This window comes from Nematolebias whitei, chromosome 19 (assembly GCF_014905685.2).
Source record: "Nematolebias whitei isolate Nwh7 chromosome 19, NemWhi1, whole genome shotgun sequence".
NCBI lineage: Eukaryota > Metazoa > Chordata > Actinopteri > Cyprinodontiformes > Rivulidae > Nematolebias > Nematolebias whitei.
This window is the reverse complement of record NC_056516.1, coordinates 6,225,219-6,249,954: the sequence shown is the minus strand read 5'-3', so window position 1 is coordinate 6,249,954 and position 24,736 is coordinate 6,225,219. Positions and strand designations below refer to the sequence as shown.

The window sequence follows — 24,736 nt, the reverse complement described above, 5'->3', positions numbered from 1 at the left end:
CCCCCCCCGGGCCTTTCCTAACACATCGCTCCCAGCCATCGGTGCCATCCTCTCGCAGCTGGCCAGCATAATTCAGGAGGTGGCTGACACGAAGGGACTTTTCGTCCCTCTCCTTCCCCCGCCCAGATCGGATGATCTAGCGGGAAGGTTTGGTTCCACCCCGGCTCGCCGCCCTGACCCTATCTGGCCTCGTTTCCCAGCAGTGACGTCCTACTGGAACGAAGCTGCAGCCGGACCTCGTAGGCTGAAGGCGCCCGTCTCCACCTTCGCTCCCATCACCAGAGTGGAGGGGTTTACTGAGCAGAATTTTCCCTCAGTACCCCCCTAGAGCCAAGCCTTGCGGAAGCACTCGGAGCAAAAGTGTCCAGGTTGGACCAGCGTCCTGTCCCTCCAGGGAGACATGACCAGATGGTGACGTCACTCTCCAACCAAGCCCACCAGTGTGCTTTCCAGGCGGCCGCAGTGAACAACAATGTCGCCCTGCTGGCCTACAGCATCTCCAAAAGGCTGGAGGACACAGACTTGCCTGAGGGGATGAGGAGCTCGCTCTGCAAAGCGTCTGACGTCATCCTCAGCCTGTGCGCCACCTCTGCGGTCTGCCTGTCTCGCATCGCTGCCTGGATGACAATGATCCAGAGGTCCACCTGGCTCCGACACTCCCCCTCCTTGCTGGAGAAACTGCAGAAAGACCTGCTGGAGGTTCCCATCCCATCGGACGCACTGTTCGGCGCCAATTTCAAGGCCATGCTTGAAAAGTCGAAGAAGTCGGAGGAGATGTCGGAGACTGTGCGCCACCTGATGAAGCTGCACCCCTCCTGCTGGAGAGATCGTCGTGGCCAGAGGCAGCAGCAGAGACGTTCCACAGCTGCAGCAGCGTCCTCCCACCCCACTTCGCCACCGGCCCCTCCCACCAGAGAACAGTCCTTCTCATCGTGGCAACCAGCGACTCGGCATTTCCCCAGAGACCGCCAACAGGCGCCGCCCTGGAACAACTAGTCGGGAACGATGTTGTCAGCTCACGCTGTGGTTTCACTGGGCTTACTCCACATGAGATGCCTTAAGAGATGGTTCGCTCGCCTGCGCATAGATCCGGAACATCAGAAGAGACGGATGATCTCTGTGCCCCCCTCCGTGGGAACCGACCTGAAGCACTGGGGAAACCCTCTCACTCTGTCAGAGGGAGTTGCTATCAGCAGACCTACGTTACACGTCTCAGTTTTCACAGACGTGTCCCTGTCGGGCTGGGGAGGAACATGCCTGTCTCAAGCGGTGGGGGCGCTGTGGCCACCTCACACATCAGCTTGTATAAACATTTTGGAATGTCTCACAGTTTGGAATGTGATTCAGCATTTTGCTTCCCTGTTGCGGAATCAGCATGTTCTGATTCACACAGACAACAAAGTGACTGCAGCTTACATAAACCAGCAGGGGTGTGTGCGCTCAGCTCAACTGTTACGCATTGCAAGGCAGCTGTTGTGTTGGGCTCACAAAAACCTGCTCTCCATCAGAGCAGTGTACATCCTCGGCATCCTAAACAGAGGAGCGGGCATAATGTCCAGGGGCGGTGCACGCCACGGGGACTGGAGTCTCCATCCCGAGCTGATCTCTCGGATTTGGAGCAAGTTCAGCAGAGCAGCAGTGGATTTGTTTGCCACACGGGAGAACGCCCAGTGTCAACTATGGTTCTCACTGAGACCACGGGACGACCCACCGTTGGGAGTGAACGCCTTTGCCCACAGCCCGTGGCCAAAAATGCTCCTTTACGCATTCCCTCCAGTCCCTCTAATGTCACGGTTTCTGAACCGAGTCCGGGAGGAAGAACTGTCTGCTATTCTTGTAGCCCCCGAGCGCATGAGCGCCCCGTGGTTCCCAAACCTGCGACGTCTGTTATTGGGTCAACCATGGAAACTGCCATGGAGGGACGATGCTCTCCTCCAGGCAGGAGGAGCGATCAGGAGTCAACCAGAAATAGGCCAGCACCTTTGGGTCTGGCCGCTGAGCGGTTCCGCTTAGAGAAGATGAGCCTCTCTCAGGAAGTGGCGCGCACAATCCAAGACTCACGAGCTGCTTCCACCACAGCGCTGGTGCACGGAGAAAGGTGTAGAGGCTATTTCATGTCCACTAGGTGGCGTGCTGTCCTTTCTGCAGCAGCTGATGGACAGAAATCTAGCGTTCAGCACAATTAAAACATATGCTGCAGCTATTTCCTCCTGTCATGAAGGCTTCAGTGACAGAACAGTTTTTAATCATCCGCTGATGAAGTGTTTTCTAAAAGGTGTACGGAGACACAGACCGGTGTCATGCCCACCAGCTCCACAGTGGGACCTAACGATGGTTCTGTGAGCCTTGATCAAAGCTCCTTTTGAACCTTTAGATCAGGTTTCACTTAAATTACTGTCACTTAAAACAGCCCTGCTGTTGGCTTTGACATCTGCAAAGAGAGTGAGTGATATAGCTGCGCTCTCTGCTGCCCCGTCATGCCTCAGGATTCAAGCTGATGGCAGCTCAGCTGCGCTGAGACCTAATTCAGCTTTTATGCCTGAAAACATCCCAAGCTAATTTAAATTGAGAATGATAACGTTGGAGGGATTTTATCCTCCTTCTCATAAGTCAGAAGAAGAAGCATCTTTTCATCTCCTCTGTCCTGTGTGTGCGCTGGCATGTTGCATAACACACACGGCCACACTGCGTCAGACTCAGCGGCTGTTTTTTGCATTATAGAAACGTCTCTGCAGGTCGCCCGTTATCCACTCAGCATCTGTCACACTGGCTGTGTGAGGCCATTTCTGAAGCTTACAGAGCATCAGGATTGTGGAGCCTCCTGAGAACCTCAGAGCTCATTCCACCAGAGGAATTTAATCTTAGACAGCTTTGTATAATGGTATGACAGTGCAGTATATTTGTACGGCAGCCGCTTGGTCATTGCTTTGTTCATTTATCCGCTTTTATCTGCGTGATGTTTCGGCCTGTTCCATGGCCCATTCTGTACTTAGCATTTTAACAGAATGAATCTTACTGTTTTCATGGAATTTTGTTTAAATTCACATCTGACTGCATGCAATTACAGTGTGAGATATTTATTATCAGTCACAAGTTTGTGACTGCTGTTCTCTATTGTTACTAATCAGTTCATGACTACTGTTACCAATCAGTTCATTTGATTATTAATCAGTTCATTCATTATTAATCTGTTCATATTGAAGAGCTGTTGATCTGCTCTGTTCACTGTTACACGGTTACAATTGTAACCTCTCTTCTTTCCCACTCTCGGCAGCAGGACTGCTTTCAGCCTTTCCCTTTTTCCCCGTCGAAAACTTTTCTCTCCGGGGCACTCCTATGCATGGAACGTGCAATTACGCAGTGCGCTTCTGTGCATGGTGTGTGTAATTACGCAGCGCGTAATTATGCACATAGAAGGCTGAGCGATAAAATATTTTTTGGTGCAAGCGGGCGCTTCATATTGTGTCTGAACGGACCCAGTGAGGCATAGACTACATCATGCTTCGCCTTTAACCCACCAGCGACAGCCTTAAAGGGCGAAGCCTATACGAAATAGAACGTTGGTTACGTACTGTAACCCAGATTCTATGAGTATAGGCGTAGCTCTTTAACCTCTGGGCCTCACTGGTTCCTAAATGGCTGAAGAAAAAAGCTATTTGGGAGTTGATTACCCGGTCTCACTGTAATTTATATGGACCAGGTGAGGCCCACACAGCAGGTGAGCGTGGACTAAATTTTTCATTGCTGCGCTTCGCTCGACGGGATGAAACCCACCAGCGACAGCCTTAAAGGGCTACGCCTATACTCATAGAACTGGGGTTACAGTACGAAACCAAAGTTTTGTTCTGTGGATTTTTCAACTATGATATTTGAATAAAATAAATTTAAAGCAATGTTCAAAAGGAAGAATGGACTAAACTCTAAAGGAATTTAAAATTATTTTTGTTGATACTAAGCTTTTTCTTATTTGCAGTTTGGTTATTTGCAGTTTATAGCCATTTCCAAGACAAGGGAACACATTATTCCTGCCTTAGATTGTCTACGCTGGCTCCCAGTTTATTTTAGATTTCGTCTTTCTGGAAGGCTGGCGTGCTGATGTTTTGTCATAAGGCACATTTTGTCTAGACTTATGCTGCAGAAAGCTGGACTACGTTTTTTGCTCAAATAATCTTTTGTTTTACTAGATTTATCTGACTTTTAAACAGTGTTATGAACTAGTACACAAGCACTCTGTTGTTTTCTGCTATTGCTCTGTGCTATAGGCACCTTTTGCCTTTTAAAACTTTTAGCTGTGTGATTTGGGTCAGCTAGCTCTAGCTAGTGTGGACTCAGCATGTCTTCTGGTTCTCTCCTGGCTTCTTCATGTCCTCCATTGCTCTTTGTCAGAGGTTTAGATATTCTTCCGCCTGTAGGGGTAAAGGGATGTGTAATAAATGTTTTATGTCTTATATGTAGTACTTTGAGGTGAGAGTCATAGGATTGGTGGATTGGACCCAGTTACAGACAAACATCTAAAATAAAATAAAAAACGTCTTTATTTTAGATAACCAAAGCAACAGGCCGTGGCGGCAGAACTTTACAAAGAAAAGAATACTGGAGCGTGAGGAAAACGGACCCAAATGAAATAAGCTGATGGAGAGGTGGTGACTGGAGACTGGTTATACTGGTTAACTGAGGGAGAAAGGAAAATGGGAACACCTGGGTTGATTGTAAATTACTAACAGGAACAGACTAACTTAAATAAATACTGAGGAAGCTGACGTAAATGGAAAATGGCACAAGAAACACTGGAAAACAAAAGACCTAAACCAGAACACCAAAAATAAAACCCCATTATGAAATATAAAAACACAAATTATCTACACCAAACAGGAAAACACAAGTGAATTGAAAAAGAAGATGAAGAAAAATAAAAAAAAACATGAATGACAAAGGAAATACAGTAGTCCTTCGCTACTTCGCGGTTCATTTTTCGTGGACTCGCTCTATCGCAGTTTTTCAAAATAAGATTGGACATGACACACAATTGGCTGATTGATGGATGAGCCGCACGATAGGCATGGGATTTTTATTTAAAATTAATTATTGTAGTATGACATATACTGGATATATTCATACGTTTAACGGGTTCTTTATTTTTCTGACTGTGTAACATGCGTGCATTGAGTTTAACAGAAATGTAACGAGAGACGTTATTTATCTTTGACCCATCAAAATGAATGCGGTCATTTATTTACAGAATCAAAGTTTAACATCAAACATTTACATTAATTTGGCAAAATATGAAAATAACAACAGCATAGTTTTACAGGAAGTGAGAACAATACGGCGATTGTTTTCACTTTTCAGCTAAAACGGCAGACATGACTTAATCAGTTTTACAATCAGGAAAATCATACGGCCATGATTTTCCGTTGCATCACCACAGACATTAATGAAAACATCTGGATTAATTTTTAGGAGAAAGGAGAGTTTAAGATGGAAAATGGAGATTTATCTTACAGAGAGATGTGTGAGGGAATTTATCTGTGGTACCAGAACAACACGCTCTTTGGAGAATAAGCTTGGCCCACGGTACGCTTGGTCGAAATAGAACTTTTACCTGGTTGATGATAATCAGCGTCGGTGTAAAGTTCCCTTCTGACTCTTTCAGCGTCTCCGTGAGGACAGCCAAACCCTTAGGAGTCGTGTGAGGTTATCCAAACAGAAGTTATAATCCCCAAAATCGTCTCTGGATCATCTTGAATGCGTTTGCATCCAAGAACTCTGAACTCTTTACGTCTCCAACTCTTTCAAAGCTCTACTCATCTCGTCTCGTCTTGTCTCGACACGACAACGGAACTTTTAGACGACACTTCTCTCCGAGAACTGGGAAGTTGCCACATTTAAATGGGTTCGACTTCCGGTTCATTTGAGAGCTTTCTGATTCGTGGATGGACCAGAACAGAGGTGTGGTTTGTGATGTAAGGTGTTATGGAAAGTCAAGGTCAGAGATTAAGTTTGTTTAAAACAGACAGAAAGATTGTTGGAGAACTTCAGACTTCGTGGAGTCTCTCCTCCTAGTATCTGCTGTGAAAGTTAAACATGACATTTCTTTTCAGTAAACCTTTTAGTTGACCGAGCCTCGAACTTTAACACACTTACAAATTTGCTCATTGAAGACAGAAAAATCAAGAAATGCATATTAACCTGATTTCTTCTTTGCATGAGGAATAAAAATCATTACTTACTGTTTATGTAAAATAAAAATGAGTAGTTCTCTTCAACCTGTAAACATTGTTTGAACTAACACAATTTGATTATCAAACATTTGTAAAATAGTAATGATCATAGAGGATTGTCTTTTCCACTTGATTAATTCAAGAAAGAAAGTCTCAGGATGGGTCAAACTGTATTTCTGGATTCAGATCAATGAAATGACAGTTTCTGTCCCACAAGGTTCTTAAGGTCAAGGGTTTTGACCTTAGGCTTAGTTTGACATCAGGTTAAGTTCACTACATTATTTAAAATGATTTAGCACCTGCTGCACCTTTGTGCAGCCCATACTGCAGGATAAACTTCCTGCTGCAGCTGATCAGCTGTTCTCGTGCAGAGAGAAGAAGTGGACGTGGCCAAGAGCACTCGCAGGTGGCTGAGAGCAGCGGAGGCAGGGAGCTGAAATCATGACATTCTGTGCTCTTTTAGAGCGTTTAGAGTTTAGAAACATTGTTTAGAATATTGCAATAATGTGAGAAGGGTTATTTATATATATATATATATATCTACTACTTATTACTTGTACTACTATTCCTACTTTATGGTGTTTCACTTATCACGGGGCTTCAGGGTACAGATCCCCCACGATAAACGAGGGGCTATTGTACTATGATGAATTAAAGGACTAATAAAAATCACAGAAGGTACAGACAAAGCACTTAGGCTGTTGGAATTGGAAGCTTGGTTCTGCTTTGTTGAAAACCCATTAGCTAGGAAGGTCCTTTTATGCAGAGTGAAACGTTGGTTACATATTGTAACCCCAGATTCTATGAGTGTAAGTGTAGCCCTTTAAAAGCTGTCGCTATTGGGTTTACCCGCAAGCAGCACGCCAAACACTGTAAACTTCTAGTCCACTTCCATTTGCTGTGTGGGCCCCACCCGGTCTGTTAGAAATTGCATCTTGACCGGAGCTTGACTCCCAAAGGCTTACTCTTTTTCTTTAGCCTTTTGAGAGCCAGTGAGGCCCAGTTTTTAAAGGGCTATGCTTACACTCATAGAATCTGGGATTACAATACGTAACCAACATTCTATTTCCAAACCACTGTATGGACCTCTCCGCTCTAACCCTGTCAGAAAAACAAAGAGTCACTAATCTGGGAGTGATAATGGACCCTTCCCTGAAACTTAACAGTCACGTAAACATGATTGTTAAATCATGTTTCTTCCAACTGAGGCGGCTGTCTAAACTGAAGCCCATATTGTCCAAAAATAACCTAGAGACAGTAATACATGCATTCATTAAATCTAGGCTTGATTACTGCAATTCGCTCCTGTTTGGTATCAGTCAGACCTCCATTGCACGCCTACAACTGGTCCAGAATGCAGCAGCCCGATTTTTAACCAGTACAGGCAAAAGAGAGCACATTACACCAGTTTTGGCCTCACTGCACTGGTTACCGGTTCACTTTCGAATCCAGTTCAAAGTACTCCTGTATGTCTACAAATCACTGAACAGTTTTGCGTGCCCCCGTCCGCTATTGGGACGTGGAATGTCACCTCAAAGGTGGGGAAGGAGCCTGAGCTGGTGTGTGAGGTTGAGAGGTTCCGGCTAGAAATAGTCGGACTCACCTCTACGCATGGCTCTGGCTCTGGAACCAGTTTCCTTGAGAAGGGTTGGACACTCTTCCACTCTGGAGTTACCCCTGGTGAGAGGCGCCGAGCAGGAGTGGGCATACTTATTGCCCCCCATCTTGGTGCCTGGGTGTTGGGGTTCACCCGGTGAATGAGAGGGTGTCCTCCATCCGCCTATGTGTGGGGGGATGGGTTCTGACTGTCGTTTGTGCTTATGCACCAAACGGCAGTTCAGATTATCCACCCGTTTTGGAGTCCTTGGAGGGGGTACTGGAAAGTGCACCTCCTGGGGACTCCCTTGTTCTACTGGGGGACTTCAATGCTCATGTGGGCAATGACAGTGAGACCTGGAGGGGTGTGGTTGGGAGGAACGGCCCCCCGATCTGAACCCGAGTGGTGTTCTGTTGTTGGACTTCTGTGCTCGTCATGGATTGTCCATAACGAACACCATGTTCAAGCATAAGGATGTCCATATGTGCTCTTGGCACCAGGACATCCTAGGCCGCAGTTCGATGATCGACTTTGTCATCATCTCATCTGATGTGCGGCCACATGTCTTGGACACTCGTGTGAAGAGAGGGGCGGAGCTGTCAACTGATCACTACCTGGTGGTGAGTTGGCTCCGATGGTGGGGGAGGATGCCGGTCAGACCTGGCAGACCCAAACGTATTGTGAGGGTTTGGTGGGAACGTCTGGCAGAGTCTCTTGTGAGACGGAGTTTCAACTCCCACCTCCGGGAGAACTTTGAACATGTTCCGAGGGAGGTGGGGGACATTGAGTCTGAGTGGACCATGTTTCGTGCCTCTATTGTCAAGGCGGCCTACCAGAGCTGCGGCCGCAAGGTTGTCGGTGCCTGTCGCGGTGGCAACCCTCGAACCCGATGGTGGACACTGTCAGTGAGGGATGCTGTCAGGCTGAAGAAGGAGTCCTATCGGGCCTATGGTAGTCATCACTGAGGTCCCAAACCGCTGGTCCATGGTCCTAGTCACATTTTTAATTTAGAGGTTAAATGACATATCCTCATCAAAAATAACACCTTGTGCTCTGCTGATTTTAGCTTTCTATTTTAATATGAATCCTAAACTGCTTCATGAACATGAACTTAAACTGTTTAAAAAATACAGAAGATTCTATATCTAAGGAATGAGCTGTGTGATGCCCATGAAAAGTTGATGTTTGCTTCCTGCTGAGCGTCAGGTCTGTCAGTAATAAAACTTATTTATCTAGATTCAGCACATGGTTCTAACCCACTTCTTTTATATTTCAGATCTGTTTGGAGTTGAATCAGGGGACACTAGCCAGTGTACGGAGGTGGAAATGGCCACAAGGTCTTTGGAAAAGTATTGTATCTGACAAACCAACAGGACACTCAAGCAAGGTGTGGTGACCAGTTTGTGTAGAATATGAAACGCGTCATGTTCACCATCAAACCATGAATGTTCTTATAGGACTTCAGGTCTAAACTATTCTTGAATAAAATAAGAGGTGGATTGTTAGCTGAGGTGTGAGCCAGCTGAATAAAGCCAAGTGAGCCTGTCTGTCTATAGTTGCTTCTGTTCTTTGTTTTCTTGTATTGTTCCTAGTTACCACACTGCTGATGACCAGCTGTGGCTGCAGCTGGAGTTTCTGTGTCCCTGAGTGCTACAAGCACTTTAAAGTACTTTTATCTGTGAAGTTTATCTGAACTAGTTACTCTTCATTAAGTTCAGTTAGAATGGTGTATTTGTAATTTGCATCCCAGTAAATTATTTGAGTAAACATGAAAATGAGAACAGTTAGTCTTTCTGAATGTTCTCTACTAAAGGCGGATAATTTATTTAGACATTATTTGCCCATGAAATACAATCTTCTAATTCTCACCGCTCTCAGAATGACCTGCCATGTTTTTACAGAACTTACAATGACTCAGAACATTAAACTGAGATTTGATTTCAGTCAAAGACCAAACTGTGTGACTGGATGTTAATGTTGTGTAGTGGTCAACCGGCTAACAGCTGACTGAAATCTTTGCTTCTTGTTTTAACTTCTGTTACTTAAATTTTACAGGAGTACAGGAATTTTACTCACATATTGCAACAAAACGGGGCTAAAAAAAACTATTATTAACTAATAACTATTGAAATTAACTTTCCTGATGTGGTTCTTAATGCAAATCTTTGTTTTCATGTTATTTTTGGTCAAAGCTATAAAACACCAGTTGTGGCCCTAGAGCCACAGGTTTCGGAACCCCAGTCCAGATAGTCTTAAATTATATGAAAAAGAACTGTTCCATTTTTAAAAAGGTTGACTCCATTTCCCATAATGCTTTGTTTCCAGGGAAGGATTTACTCTGGCTTTCTCTGGGATGCCTCATCAGGCATTGACCTGAAGGATGCTTGGGTCCTGGAGTCTGCGGCTGTCAATGGCAACGGGAATGATGCTGACCCTCGGCTCTACCTGGCTCACTTCTCAGTAAGACTGCATGGTTTAAGCTTGGTTGTAGTCCATGAGAAGTAAGAGAATGTGTCTTACTGACATGGGTGTTTGACCAAAAACTATATATATTTCTTCACTCACACTTACCCACTGCTAGCTCTTCCTCTTGTGCTTTGCCCCCAGGCAGGACTTGTTTCTTACAGGGTCTAACAAGCAGTGGTGGACAAAGTACTCCATTCTAGTACTTAAGTAAAAGTAATGATAATCATTGTTACATCTTATTCAACTACAAGTAAAAGTTGCTCAGTCAAAAGTTTACTCAAGTTAAAGTACTGAAATACATTCTTTTGAAAATACTTAAGTATTCAAAAGTAAGTGCATTTAAAAAAATACTCAAGTATTTAAAAGTACAAATTATATTTTCTAATATCAGTACACTGCTGTATTGTTTTGAGTGATTTTACAGAACTTTGTAACTCTGAAACCACCTGATGATGTATTGACATATAGAACCACTCAACACCACATGCCTTAATAAAACCTGTAAACTACAAATAATATCATCCCTGCATTTTACATGTTTGTGGGAAGTCATGGAAATCCTAACAGATGATGCACATTTAGTATTTTCCTCAGCTTTAGTATTCAAACACCACATTGTTTGTGTGTAAAAATGCATATGTTGACAGCAACAACTTAACACAGGAGAGGAAACAGTAACACTGATAACTGAAAGTTCTGCCATACTTAACACAGAAGCTTACAAAACAATGAATGTTCTGCACAGATGAATCTAGCATCATTTAGGTCTCTTGAAAATGAGTTTTCGTGGCTCAATGAGACTACCTGTATAAATAAAGGGTAAATGAAACAAAAAAAATCATACCTGAACAACTGGTCAACTGCATTTAAGGAAAGAAAAACAGCAACAGTGGATTACAAAGCTGAGCCCAAAGGAACAAGAAGCTTCCTAGAAATGTAGTGGAGTGAAAGTCATAAGTTCCCCAAAACACAAATACTCAAGTAAAGTAAAGATACTCATAAAATGTACTTAAGTACAGTATTCAAGTAAATGTACTTCATTACTGTCCACCACTGCTAACAAGGTTGAGTCAGTCTGAGACTGAAGAAGTCCTTTGGATTAAAGATGAAATATTTCAACAAAGAAGAACTGACTCAACCTTGTTAGATTTATCTGTCTGGATTACTGAGCATGCAGCAGGACTTCCTTAAGGGTCGGCAGTGAGCATTGTGTGACTTGACTGAGGATCATGAGCATGTCTGTTTATGTACAGTGGTTGCAGTCAGCTGATCACTGAGGAGCTGTTGGCTGAGGCTATGATAAAATACAGCCATCATTACAACTTTGCCAGGACAAACGCTACAGAACGTCAAATACAATTTATAAAGACAGAATAAGAACTTGTGGACGGAGACCAAGACCACTGCTGAACTATCCAACAATGTTCAGTCAGGTCATCTGGACAGTATCTTTTTTTTGTTGAGAGATGTTTCACCCTCCATCCGAAGTGCTTCATCAGTCTGAGGAGTCATGACCAAACTGTTTTCCCCACCAAGCAGTACACTCTTACAGTGGACCAACCAGTTTTCTGGTGATAAGATGTTTTCTGGAAGCTGTCTTCTCCCCTGTCGACTCCTCCCAGGCAACCACAGCCAAAGTAGTTCAAGACATCAAGGTTCATGCTCAGTAATTAGGACGGCCCCCAGAAACCATCTTATCACCAGAAAACTGGTTGGTCCATAGTAAGAGTGTACTGCTTGGTGGGGAAAACAGTTTGGTCGTGACTCCTCAGGCTGATGAAGCCCTTTGGATGGAGGGTGAAACATCTCTCAACAAAAAAAAAAGAAATTGTCCAGATGACCTGACTGAACACTGTTGGATTTTATACCTGGTTTTGTGAGACAGAGCAGGCGAGGGCAAAATGTGCCTATATAGGTCACCATCCCCATGAACTGCCTCACTCCCTCCAGATTATTTCTGCCATGTTGAGAATTGCTTTGCTTTAATTTCACACCAACCTCACATTTTTCATTCATACTATTGAAAAGATTTTTTGAAATTCTAGAAAACCACAACAAAAGCACCTTTTAAATCGAAACAAAATGGCACATTTAAATGTAACTTAATCCTAAAGAAAAATCCATTTTGTTTCCAAAGAAGAAGGGACTGTTTGAAAAGCTGAATTTTTTATGTTTAGTAATTGACTTTTCACATTAGGTTGGGTCACTGGAGCTAACGGTGGTTAATGTCCATCTGTCGACCACAGCAGCAGCAGGAGAGTCCATCAGTAAAAACAACAGTTCAGAAGAAGCCAAGTGTCAGTGTTTCCCCCACAGCCTCCTGGAAACACTCAAAGGTTGGTCCGTCAGGGTTAGATGGGTTATGTATGAAACTATCGTGGACTATTGAGCACACCCAAATGTAAGCTGCGCCTGCTAAAATAATAATAATAATAATAATAATTGTACACATATAAGCTGCGCTTGTCAATAAACCACAGGTGTCCATATTGTAGCATGAGATATTTACACAAAAATATATTTTTTACTTTTAATTAAATGCATATACTAAATGTTTTTTTCTGAACAGTGACTGTAACACGGCTGGTTAAAAATATAAAAAATACAGTAGCTTAACAGGCATTCATTGATCGCTTTCTTCATCTTCCTCCTGTGCAAGCTTGTCCTCTTCATCACGCAGCTGCATTTTGAAACCCGCTGGTGATGGAGGATGTTTTTACATTGCTCCACAGTCAGGATCCACTGTCAAGATCCACTGTCAGGATCCACTGTCAGATCCACTGTCAAGATCCACTGTCAGGACCCGCTGTTGTGATCAACCATCAGGATCCACTGTTGGGATCCACTGTCTAGGTCCACTGTCAAGATCCACTGTCAGGATCCACTGTCAAGATCCACTGTCAGGATCCACTGTCGAGATCCACTATCAGGATCCACTGTCAGCCTCTCACCGAGCTCGGAGCGACATTTTAAATGCACAATTCACACTTATTTCAAGTGGCTGCAAATACTTCATTGTGCCCCCAGTTTCCCCCCCTTCAAAGCCGGGGAGGAGGGGGTGGGGCTTCATTTCCCCCCTCTCCCGTTCTCTCCTCCCCTTCCCGTCTCATGGGTCCACTGTGACCTGTTTGGTAATTTAATTTGTCAGATTTCTTTTAACCTTTATTTATACAGGCAGTCTCAATGAGTCACGAGGACACACACCCCCCCCCCCCCCCAAGAGAAATGTGTACTGGGCAGCTAGGTGAGCGCCCGGATGTGACAAGACTAAATGTTTTGACCGCATGAAGCTCAATAGCCCATCAAAAAAAATATTTAAAACAAAATCCATAAATTTGTCACAACATTGTTGACAAGAACTGGTCTAGGATCAGTACAACAAGAGCAAGAGCCATATAAAAGGTTTATTATAAATCGATAGTCTCTGGTGGAGGTCTGGGTCCTGGGCCGGGTCCAGTCTGTCAAGACAGAAGTGTTAGTTGTCGAGTCTTGGACTTGACATGCTGTGCTAAGCGTGCCTGATCTGTACAGTCCAACACTTGCTGAAGTGTGGTCTGATCTAGACACGTTGTTAGTTTCTGTTTAATGTGCTCTTCTTTGGCCTTCAAGGCCTCATTCCATATGTTGAGGGAGTATCAGAGAAACTGAGACGTTTATTTTCTAAACATAACGTCCCAGTGGCTTTTAAACCCCAAAATACATTACGGCAAAGACTGGTTCATCCCAAAGATCCAGTCCCCCGGCACAAACAGAGTAATGTTGTGTATGCTGTTCAGTGTCAGGAGGGCTGTGATCAGTCTTACATCGGGGAAACTAAACAGCCACTGGCCAAAAGGATGGCCCAGCACAGAAGATCAACATCATCAGGCCAGGACTCTGCGGTCTACACTCATCTCCAGGCCAGCGGTCACTCTTTCAGGGATGAAGATGTTCACATCCTGGACAGAGAGGAACGATGGTTTGAGAGAGGAGTAAAGGAGGCCATCTTTGTGAAAATAAATCGTCCATCGTTAAACAGGGGTGGAGGCCTCCGGGTTCAACTGTCCCCCTCTTACAATGCTGTGATTGCTAGTATCACTCAGCCCTCTGTGAACAGTAAACAGCCATCAGTGTGCTAATGATCCATTGTTATGCTGATGGTCCTTCTTGAGCATGTGATCATCTGGTTTTGGTTGTCAGCAGCAAAACTGGTTGATCCACCCTGAGACGGTGCTATTTAAGAGACTGAGCTGAATACAGCTCCTCAGACTGAGGAAGTCTCTCGGATGAGAGACGAAACGTTTCTACATTTTTTTGTTGATTTGCTTTGTTTTGGTTTTTTTGAATGTCCAGAGGACCAGATTTAACTTTTTTAGAGTTTGTAAAGTTGTATTCTAGACAGTTCACGTTATTTTGTTGTCCACCTCGGCCCACCAGCTGCCCAGGGTTATGATTACACTTGAGAAATGAAGATGAGCAGATTTGATTTTTGTTTGTTTGTTTTTAATATAATTATTGATCATCAGCATGGGTTTTAGACCTGGACATGCTTTTTGTCAGAGGAAAGCTCCTGCAGGTGTCAAGTTATAACTTTACTCTTCAGTCCAGTTGGAGATGTTCATGATGACTCTGCCACTATTTGGCGCCAAAATTTCTTGCACAAATTTTTTGAACATGTTTGACATTCTTGTGACAAGAATGAGTCCTTGTGACTTCACACAAGGATAAACAATAAAAAACATTGAGTAAATCTAAACTAAATATTATCATTTAAAACAATATTTAAGGTATAAAATGAAAATAAAGATCTAGTATAAAGCGAGGTCCCTCTTTAAGACTCACAGGTTTCTAATGAACAAAATAAAATGTGTGTGTAAAGAAAGCCAACATCTGTCCATGAAGACGAGCCTCAGGAGGTGTCATTCAAAGCACAGTGTGTTTTCAGAAGCTGACTCATGTAGAAACGTTCTCCTCTGCAGGTGAGCAGCCACTGTTGTTACTGGGAGACTTCGGCTGCTCTCCTCAGAGCTCAGAGCTGGACGTTCTGAGGAAAGAGAAGCTCTGTGCCTTGGTCCCATCAACCCAGTTCACAAACATCAGCACTCGAACGCCACAGGGGACATGCTGCTTGGATAACATCTGGCTCAGCCGCTCCCTCAAGAAGGTCTACACAGGTGAGGATCTGATCCACTGGTTTCTACAAACTGGTCCAAGGAGAACTTTGAAAAGTCAAGCTGCCTTCCAGGATTTTTCAGGAGAAAAAGAAGGCTGAAAAATCTTGACTGAACAGTGTTTTTCTACCCAATGAAGTTACCACATGAGTTATGGCTAAACCCCACTGCAGCCTTTCCTCTAAGGGGTATATTGGACTAATCTAACACTTTGGCTTTACCCAGAGTGACGTTAGGCTAGTTCTGTTTAAGGCTGTGTTGGAGGTGGTTCACCCAGACTGTTCACGACCATCATTTGCAAGTCACACCCTTGTCTCACCCCGTGACTCGTTCAACCTAGTAGCCGGGGTTAAATAGTTGATCACGGGGAAACTGGCATTTTGGCCGCTCACCTCCTATTGTAGAACTGCAATTGTTACCGATCTGGTAGTTTTTAGAATCTAGGCACAAGATTCCAGGGTGTTGTTCGATCGAAATGAAATGAACTTATTAAACAAAAAACTCTATTCTTAATACAAAGACTCAGAAAAGAAAATTTTGAACAGAACAATAAACCAGGTAGCTTTTTAGCAAAACAGCTTAAAATAAATAAGGAAAAAACAACTATTCATGGTGTTAAAGACTTGACTGGGAATACAGTTTATGATCCTGAAAGAATAAACTGCATTTTCAGAGATTTTTATAAAGCTTTATACTCATCACAGATAAACCCATCAGATAATGAAATTGATCAATTTCTGGATAAAATAACACTTCCTAAATTATCAGATAGTCAATCAATGGAGCTGGACTCACCACTGACACAAGTGGAACTCCAGGAAGCCCTCAAAAGCATGTCCAATAAAAAAGCTCCAGGTCCAGATGAATTTCAAGCAGAGTTCTACAAAGAATTCTGGAATATCCTGGCACCACTATTTCACAGAATGCTACAGGAAACTGAAAAAAATAACAGACTTCCAGAAAGTATAAACTCAGCCAACATTAATCTCCTGTTAAAACCAGGCAAAGACCCTGTATTACCTACCAGTTATCGTCCCATATCCCTTATCAATGTTGATCTTAAAATAATTTGTAAAGCCCTCTCAAAAAGATTGGAAAAGATAACTCCTCTCATAATACATCCTGACCAGACTGGTTTTATAAAAGGGAGGCATTCATCCACAAATTCACGCAGATTAGTTAATTGAATTGATTATTCTTACAGTAAAAATATTGAAACTGCAATATTCTCTCTAGATGCAGAAACACTTTTGATAGAGTTAACTGGAAATTTTTATTTGCAGCCTTGCATAAATTTGGTTTTGGAAATTATTTCATAAACTGGTTAAAAATATTATACGCTTCCCCAGCAGCATGCATTAGGACAAATAATTAAATATCTGCTAGCTTTCTTTTGCAAAGGGGCACGAGGCAGGGATGTCCACTCTCCCCCTCACTGTTTGCTATTTTCATTGAACCACTAGCCACAGCAATCAGGCAAACTACAGATATTAAAGGCATAAAATGCAAGAACATAGAGCACAAAATCAGTCTATAATGCTGATGATGTGTTGCTCTTCCTCCAGCATTCACAAACCTCCCTCTCCAAGGTTATTGGATTGATGAACTCTTTTTCAAGAGTTTCAGATTACTCTATAAACTGGATAAAATCCACAGTTCTACCAATTAATTGCTATTTCAACAATTCACTTACTACACAACTGCAGTCAGGGAATATGACGTACTTGGGTATCAAAGTCTCTCCTAGATTGGCAGATTTAACAAAACTAAACCACATCCCACTTTTAAAGAAAATTGAGGATGATCTTGCTAGATAGAAATCTCTACCCTTGTCTCTCATGGGAAGAATTGCTTCAATAAAAATGATGGTTTTGCCTAAAATAAATTATCTATTCTCAATTATCCCAAATAAACCATCATCTGACTGCTTTAGATCCCTGGACTCCTCCGTCTCTAAATTTCTCTGGAAAGATAAATCCCCACGTATTAAACTAAAAACACTACAGAAGACCAAAGATAAAGGAGGACTAGAGCTACCCAATTTCTATTATTACTTTCTAGCCAACAGCCTAGAATACATCTCAAGATGGATAAAACACACACCCCTTGATGAACCCTGGCTAGACGTAGAACAGACACTTTGCAATAATATAATGATCTCGGACCTTCCATTCATTAGCTCAAACATAAAACGACAGGAATGCTTTAAAAGCATCAATATCAGCTCCTCTCTGACAGCTTGGTGGGAGTTTCTTAAAATGACAAAGTCTTCACTAATTCCATGCAGAATTGTGGGGGGCTGTGGGTGGGGGGGCTTTTGCTCGGGTGGCTCTGCACTGCTGGCCCTGGGGGTGTAAGGATGGTACCATTTGTTGGCTCGGTTTGTGTCTGTTTCCCTAGTGTTTTCTCTTTAGTTTAATTGGTGCCACCCTTGTCTCGTCACAGCTGTTTGTAATCACGTCTCGTCTTGTCCCTGTATATAAGCCGTCTGTTCAGTCTTGTTCCTCGTCGTGTCGTACTCGTTGGGTATCCTGTGTTCTCCTGCGTCTCCTGAGTCTTCCCTGAGCTTCCTGAGTCCTTTCTGAGTTTCCCCCCTGAGCCTCCTGTTTTCATGTAAGTTTTGCTGCCCCGTCAGCTGGTTATTTTGTGACTTTATTCATCATTAAAATATTTATTTTTGTAATCGGCCGAGTTGAGTCCTGTCTGCACTACTGGGTTCGTCCATGACCACCAAATCCTGACATTACGACACGACCACATATCAGAACCCAGCGGGCAGGATTCTCTCGGCAACTTACCTTTTTTCTTTTTCTCCTCCGAGCCTCTTGAGATGAGCAAGCCCACATTCCGGTGCGGCGGGTTCTGCACCAGGCCCGTCCGCACACAAGGACGTTATGACCAGGAGGTGGAAGTCCTGTCTTCACCACTCCTGGTCCTCGAGGAAAACAGGTCTCGGCACCGGGGAAGCCACCAGACCCCTGTTTCTGAATCTGCCTTGCCCGGTTATTCGGGGTGGACGTCGGGGGAGGGTGAAGAATTCGAGGATGAGTTCTGTTTTGTTCCTGTCCCCCGACTCTCCCGCCGTCGCCGGGGAGGTAGAAAGTGGTCCCGGGGGCAGTCCGCTGCGACCGGGCCGGTCTCGTCGGCTGAGCAGAATTTTAGAGTTGGTTCTGGTTTTTCTGTGGGAGCCGTGTCCGCCGCCTCACCTCTCAGGTTTTCGGTGGGGGCGAGATCCGACGTCCCGCGGGGGCTCCGGTCCACTCCTGTTCGGCGAGTCCGGTCCACTTGACGTCACAGGGGCGGATTCCGTCGCCTCACGTTCCAGGTTCCTGGTGGGGGAGGAGTCCGGCCTCTCACCGTCACACCGCGTTGCGGCTGTCCAACCCAGCCTGACCGTACCTCCTGTGCATACTCCCAGGGACTCTGTGGGGGCGTGTTCCGCCGCCCCACCTCCCAGGTTTCCGGTGGAGGCGACACCTGACACCACACCCTCACATAGAGACATTTGTCCGTCAGTCACATATTCACCCCATGATCTTGCATTTATAAACCAGACTTTACTAGATTCATTTATTAATGCTAAACAAAACCCGGACTGTTCAGACGTCATATTTTCCCTGATGGAGAGATTTTTAGTTTCATGGCCCGGTCTCATTCTGCTCCTAGAGTATAATCAGTTATTAATCAAAATTAGGACTCTCATCACACCCATGGTCACTAATACACATTCTGAACCCATAATTCATCCTGCACCTTTTGTCACCACCGTCTCTGAACTCTCCTCTGCTCCTCTGACTCCTGCACCCATCACCTTCGCCGCTGGTCCACCTGCTGAGCACCTCGCCGCTGGGGCACCTGCTCCTGTCGCCTCAGAAGACTCAGCATCTGTTCCTGTTTCCCGCCGCCACCACCGCAGAAGATCAGTTCCTGCCGCCGCCACCGCCGCAGAAGTGTCAGTTCCTGCCACGGCCGCAGAAGAGTCAGTTCCTGCCGCCGTCGCCGCAGAAGAGTCAGTTTCTGCCGCCGCAGAAGAGTCAGTTCCTGCCGCCGCCGCAGAAGAGTCAGTTCCTGCCGCCGCCGCCGCCGCCGCAGAAGAGTCAGTTCTTGCCGCCGCCACGGCAGAAGAGTCAGTTCCTGCCGCCGCCGCAGAAGAGTCAGTTCCTGCCGCCGCCGCAGAAGAGTCAGTTCCTGCCGCCGCCGCAGAGGAGTCAGTTCCTGCCGCTGCTGCAGAGCCACAGGCCTCTCCGTCGTCTGCTGCAGAGCCACAGGCCTCTCCGTCATCTACTGCAGAGCTCCAGGCCTCTCCGCCATCTGCTACAGAGCTCCAGGCCTCTCCGCCGTCTGCTGCAGAGCTCCAGGCCTCTCCGCCGTCTGCTGCAGAGCTCCAGGCCTCCATGACTGCAGCAGCAACTCCCCTGGCCTCCATGACTGCAGCAGCAACTCCCCTGGCCTCCATGACAGCAGTGGCGCTCTCCAAGTCTCCAGAGGGGCCGGCGCTCTCCAAGTCTCCAGAGGGGCCGGCGCTCTCCAAGTCTCCAGAGGGGCCGGCGCTCTCCAAGTCTCCAGAGGGGCCGATGCTCTCCACTACCACAGAGGATTCGCCTCCATGGTCCTCTATGACGCACGCTGCAGTTCTTCAGAGCCCCAAGTCGCACGCTGCAGTTCTCCAGAGCCCCAAGTCGCACGCTGCAGTTCTCCAGAGCCCCAAGTCGCACGCTGCGGTCCCCAAGGTCTCTTCGCCGCCAGATGCGGCTCCCAAGGCCTCTTCGCCACCAGATGTGGCCCCCAAGGCCTCTTCGCTGCCAGATGCAGCCCCTTAGGCCTCTTCGCCACCAGATGCGGCCCCCAAGGCCTCTTCGCCGCCAGATGCGTCCCCCAAGGCCTCTTAGCCGCCAGATGCGGCCCCCAAGGCCTCTTCGCCGCCAGATGCGGCCCCCAAGGCTCTTCGCCACCAGATGCGGCCTCCAAGGCCTCTTCGCTGCCAACGCCGCCTGATACGGCCTCTTTGCCGTCTACGCCGCCTGATGCGGCCTCTTCGCCGTCTACGCCGCCTGGTGCAGCCTCTTCGCCGTCTACGCCGCCTGATGCGGCCTCTACGCCACCTGATGCGGCCTCTTCGCCGTCTACGCCGCCTGATGCGGCCTCTTCGCTGTCTACGCCGCCTGATGCGGCCTCTACGCCGCCTGATGCGGCCTCTTCGCCGTCTATGCCGCCTGATGCGGCCTGATGCGGCCTCTTTGCCGTCTACGCCGCCTGATGCGGCCTCTTCGCCATCTATGCCGCCTGATGCGGCCTCTTCGCCGTCTACGCCGCCTGATGCGGCCTCCAGGGTCTCTTTACCGCCAGCTGCAGCCTTCAGGGTCTCTTCGCCGCCAGCTGCGGCCTTCAGGGTCTCCTCGCCGCCAGCTGCGGCCTTCAGGTTCTCTTCGCCGCCAGCTACAGTCTCCAGGGTCTCTTCGCCGCCTGCCGCGGCCTCCAAGGTCCTATGTGTTGGACGGCCTCCCGGCCGCCCCCCCGGAATGTGGTTCCCGTGATGGACGGCCTCCCGGCCGCCCCCCTGACCTGGCCTGGCTTGATGGACGGCCTCCCGGCCGTCCGCCGGAACAATGACTCTAGGGACGGTCTCTTGACCGTTCAGATCTTTTGTGTTTTCCTGCTTGTGTTTTGCCTTAGTTTTTGTCAGTTCTTTGTTTTCTTCCTTGTGTTTCCTCGGGCCCTCCACCCTTGCAGTGCCGCCCTCCACCCGCCCAAGTCCTTCGGGAGGGTTTTTTTTGGGGGGGCGCCTGGGGGCGTCCTTGAGGGGGGGTACTGTAAGGATGGTACCATTTGGTACCTCGGTTTGTGTCTGTGTTTCCCTAGTGTTTTCTCTTTAGTTTAATTGGTGCCACCCTTGTCTCGTCACAGCTGTTTGTAATCACGTCTCGTCTTGTCCCTGTATATAAGCCGTCTGTTCAGTCTTGTTCTTTGTCGTGTCGTACTCGTTGGGTATCCTGTGTTCTCCTGCGTCTCCTGAGTCTTCCCTGAGCTTCCTGAGCCCTTTCTGAGTTTCCCCCCTGAGCCTCCTGTTTTCATGTAAGTTTTGCTGCCCCGTCAGCTGGTTATTTTGTGACTTTATTCATCATTAAAATATTTATTTTTGTAATCGGCCGAGTTGAGTCCTGTCTGCACTACTGGGTTCGTCCATGACCACCAAATACTGACAGGGGGTGTCTGGGCATGTTAGGTGTGTGCCCTCCCTTGCATGGAGTGTTCTCATTGTGGGTGTTGCTGTGGTGGACTGGTCGGTCCTTTTGTGGGGGTGGGGGTGCGCTCTCAGTCATCGTGGTGCGCTGTCTGCGGCTGTTCAGGCACTCCTGGCTGATTGTCGCTGCTGGAGTTTGGTGGCTTCTTTGGTTTGGGGGCTGGGTGTTGAGCTGGGGATCGTGTTAGGGGTCTGGTCGATCTCGGGGGGGGGGGGGGGCTTGGGTTGCTGCCCCAGGTTCTGGTCGGTCCTCGGGGCTATGTGCCAGACATTTAGGGTTCTGGGCAAGGGTTGAGGGGGTGAACGGGCACTGCTTGCTCTCTGGGGAGGGGGTGGGTCTGTGCCAGTCGCTGCCTCATCCCCCCCATTTTAAACGCACTATATAACAACATGCATCAACATCTTATTTGAGTGGGGGGAGGGCGGAGTTGGGTCTTCTAGTTTTGCTTAAACCTTCATTCTCCGTCTGACATTTGGGGGCGGGGGGTAGGCTGCCTGGTTGGGGTCTGGGCTGTGGGTCGGTATTGGGCCATTGGGGGTGGGGGTGGGGCTGGTGCTCCGGTTCTCCCTGGATTGTTTGGATCCTTTGATCGGGGTTCCTGGTTCCGATGGCCAGCCCTTTGGCGGGGGTGGCTGCCGGGTTCTGGCGGGAGGTCGGCTGTGGTTGTGTGTGTGTGTGGTCGTTGGTAGTGCGTGGCGGCAGTCGGGGGCGTGGCTTCACTTCGACGAAGTGCTGGCTGGTCGGCCTGATGTGACATTCTAAGTTTTAACGACCAGAAGACTGAAGTCATTGTCTTTAGCCCTAGCTCAGCTGCCGCCTCTTATCCTGTGAACCTGGACTCCCTTCAGCCTTATCTGAAGCACTCTGTTAAAAACCTTGGAGTGGTTTTTGACTCGGATTTCAAGTTCGACAAACAGATCAGTTCAGTTCTGCAGAGAAGCTTTTTCCAACTGCGGCAGGTAGCTAAGCTCAAGCCAGTGCTGTCTAGACCCGACCTTGAGACACTAGTCCTTGCATTCATCACAACCCGCCTGGACTATTGTAATTCACTGAATGCTGGTGTCAGCCAGGCCTCTATCTCACGGCTACAGCTCGTCCAGAATGCTGCAGCTCGGCTCTTAACTGGTACACCGAGGTATGAGCACATCACACCAGTTCTGTCCTCCCTACACTGGCTTCCTGTGAGAACTAGGATTGATTTCAAAAGTCTCCTCCTGACCTATAAGTGCCTAAATGGCCTCGCACCCATCTACCTCTCTGAGCTACTGGAACCATATGTTCCCTCTCGGGCTCTGAGATCATCCGATCAGCTGCTTTTGGTTGTTCCAAAAACACGACTGAAGCTCCGAGGAGATCGGGCGTTTTCAGTCATGGGTCCCAAACTGTGGAACAACCTACCCCCCAACATTAGGCATGCCACCTCCCTTCCTGTGTTCAAATCCCTGCTAAAAACATATCTGTTCTCTCTGGCGTTTCATACTGTGTGAGTTGATTTAGTATATCTTGTTCCATGTCTTCATTTTAATGCTGTTGTTTTAATTTTTTAAGGTATATTCTTACTGCTTTTTATTTCTCAGTGTTACCCTTAGTGTTAAGCACTTTGATAACAGTCTATCTGTTTTAAATTGTGCTCTATAAATAAATATGACTTGACTTGACATTCACGGTGCGGGGTGCTGTGTGTGTGTGTGTTTGTGTGTGTGTGTGTGTGTGTGTGTGGGGGGGGGGGGTGCATGGGTGGCATGCCGAGGCTTCTCCGGGCCTGTGGTGTGGGGCTTTAGGGATGCATTGGTGCGCTGGGCCGGCCTTCCTCAGCTGCTGCTCCCTGCTGCTCTGGCCTCCGGCCTGGGGCCGGCTTGCGGTCACTTTTGGGCAGGTGGGGCACATGGACGGCCCAACAGAGGCTCTGTCGGGCTGTCTCTGTGTGCCTGTTTGTCTCAGGTTGGGTTTTGGGTGGCCCCCCTCTCTTGGACCAGTTTTGGCCCCCCATTTGGTGGGTCATGCTCCCCTCCGGTGGTGGGCCTCCCTGCCGCCGGTGCATTGGCGGCTCTCAGCAGCTGGGGCTGGGTGGTGGGGTGTGTGCGGGCCTATCTGGTGGCTGCCTGCGGGGGCCTGGGTGCCCTGGCTCTGTCGGGCCTCTGTTGGGGGGTGGTATGACATCGGGACTCGGGGCTTGGTGTCCATGGCCGGATCCACTCTGGAGGGGCGGGTTGCCGGCAGGGCCTGTTGACTTGTCGCTACGGCCTCCTGGGGTTTCTGCATTGTGGTTGCTGGGGATCGCCCGGGGCTTCCCTTTGCTTCTCTCTCTGGATGGTGTGTGTGTCCCTGTTGGGGGACTCCCGGAGTTCCGGGCTTGGGGGCCGCTGTGTGTCTGTGGTTCCGGTCTTCCCTGTGTTACCTTCGTGTCCTGTGGGGACGGGTTTATGGGTCCCCACATCCACTATTGAACATTTTTATGGATAAACCTTATAGTGATAAGCATGCTCACACAGGTGTTTATATTCAGGTGTTTATCAGATACACACTCAGTTGGGTTTTGGTGGCCATTAAATATATATTGTATTACCATGTACTGTATAAAATACTTTCTAATGATATTATAAGTATCATTATATAAGTTGTTTGTTGTTGTGGTTTCTTGGTTTTGTCTGGTTTTTTTTCTCTTTCCGCAAGTCTAGAGGCAGACTTCAATGATGTTGATTTGTGTTCTCTTTATCCCCCTCTCTCTCCTCTATTCCTATCTCCTTCTTTACATTTTAACTCTTCTCTCACTTTTCTGCTTTATCTTTGTTTTCCGTCCCCGTGTCCATTACATCTGAAACAAACCCAAAGCATATTCTAATAAAATTTAATTTATATATCAAGTGGAGCATTAAGGCCAGCCATAATGCTCTGCTTGTGAAAGTAAATCTGTTGGGCATCACTTTGACACTCAGACAATTATTCTAAGTGTCACAATACCGGAGAGGACAAGGGAAAAAAAAAAAAAAAAACTAGTAGCCGGGGTTAAATCGTTGATCACGGGGAAACTGGCATTTTGGCCGCTCACCTCCTATTGTA

General features: G+C 46.9%; 1 protein-coding gene across 1 annotated transcript in view; it reads left to right on the top strand.

The window, feature by feature from the left end:
* Positions 1–24,736, top strand: part of eepd1 (endonuclease/exonuclease/phosphatase family domain containing 1) — a gene marked incomplete at its 5' end in the record, with an annotated part of 99,965 nt that overhangs the window by 18,896 nt on the left and 56,333 nt on the right. The window contains 4 exon segments of the mRNA XM_037692759.1: positions 9,095–9,205; positions 10,144–10,278; positions 12,482–12,620; positions 15,243–15,437. Of these exon segments, the coding sequence (XP_037548687.1) occupies positions 9,095–9,205; positions 10,144–10,278; positions 12,482–12,620; positions 15,243–15,437 (580 nt within the window).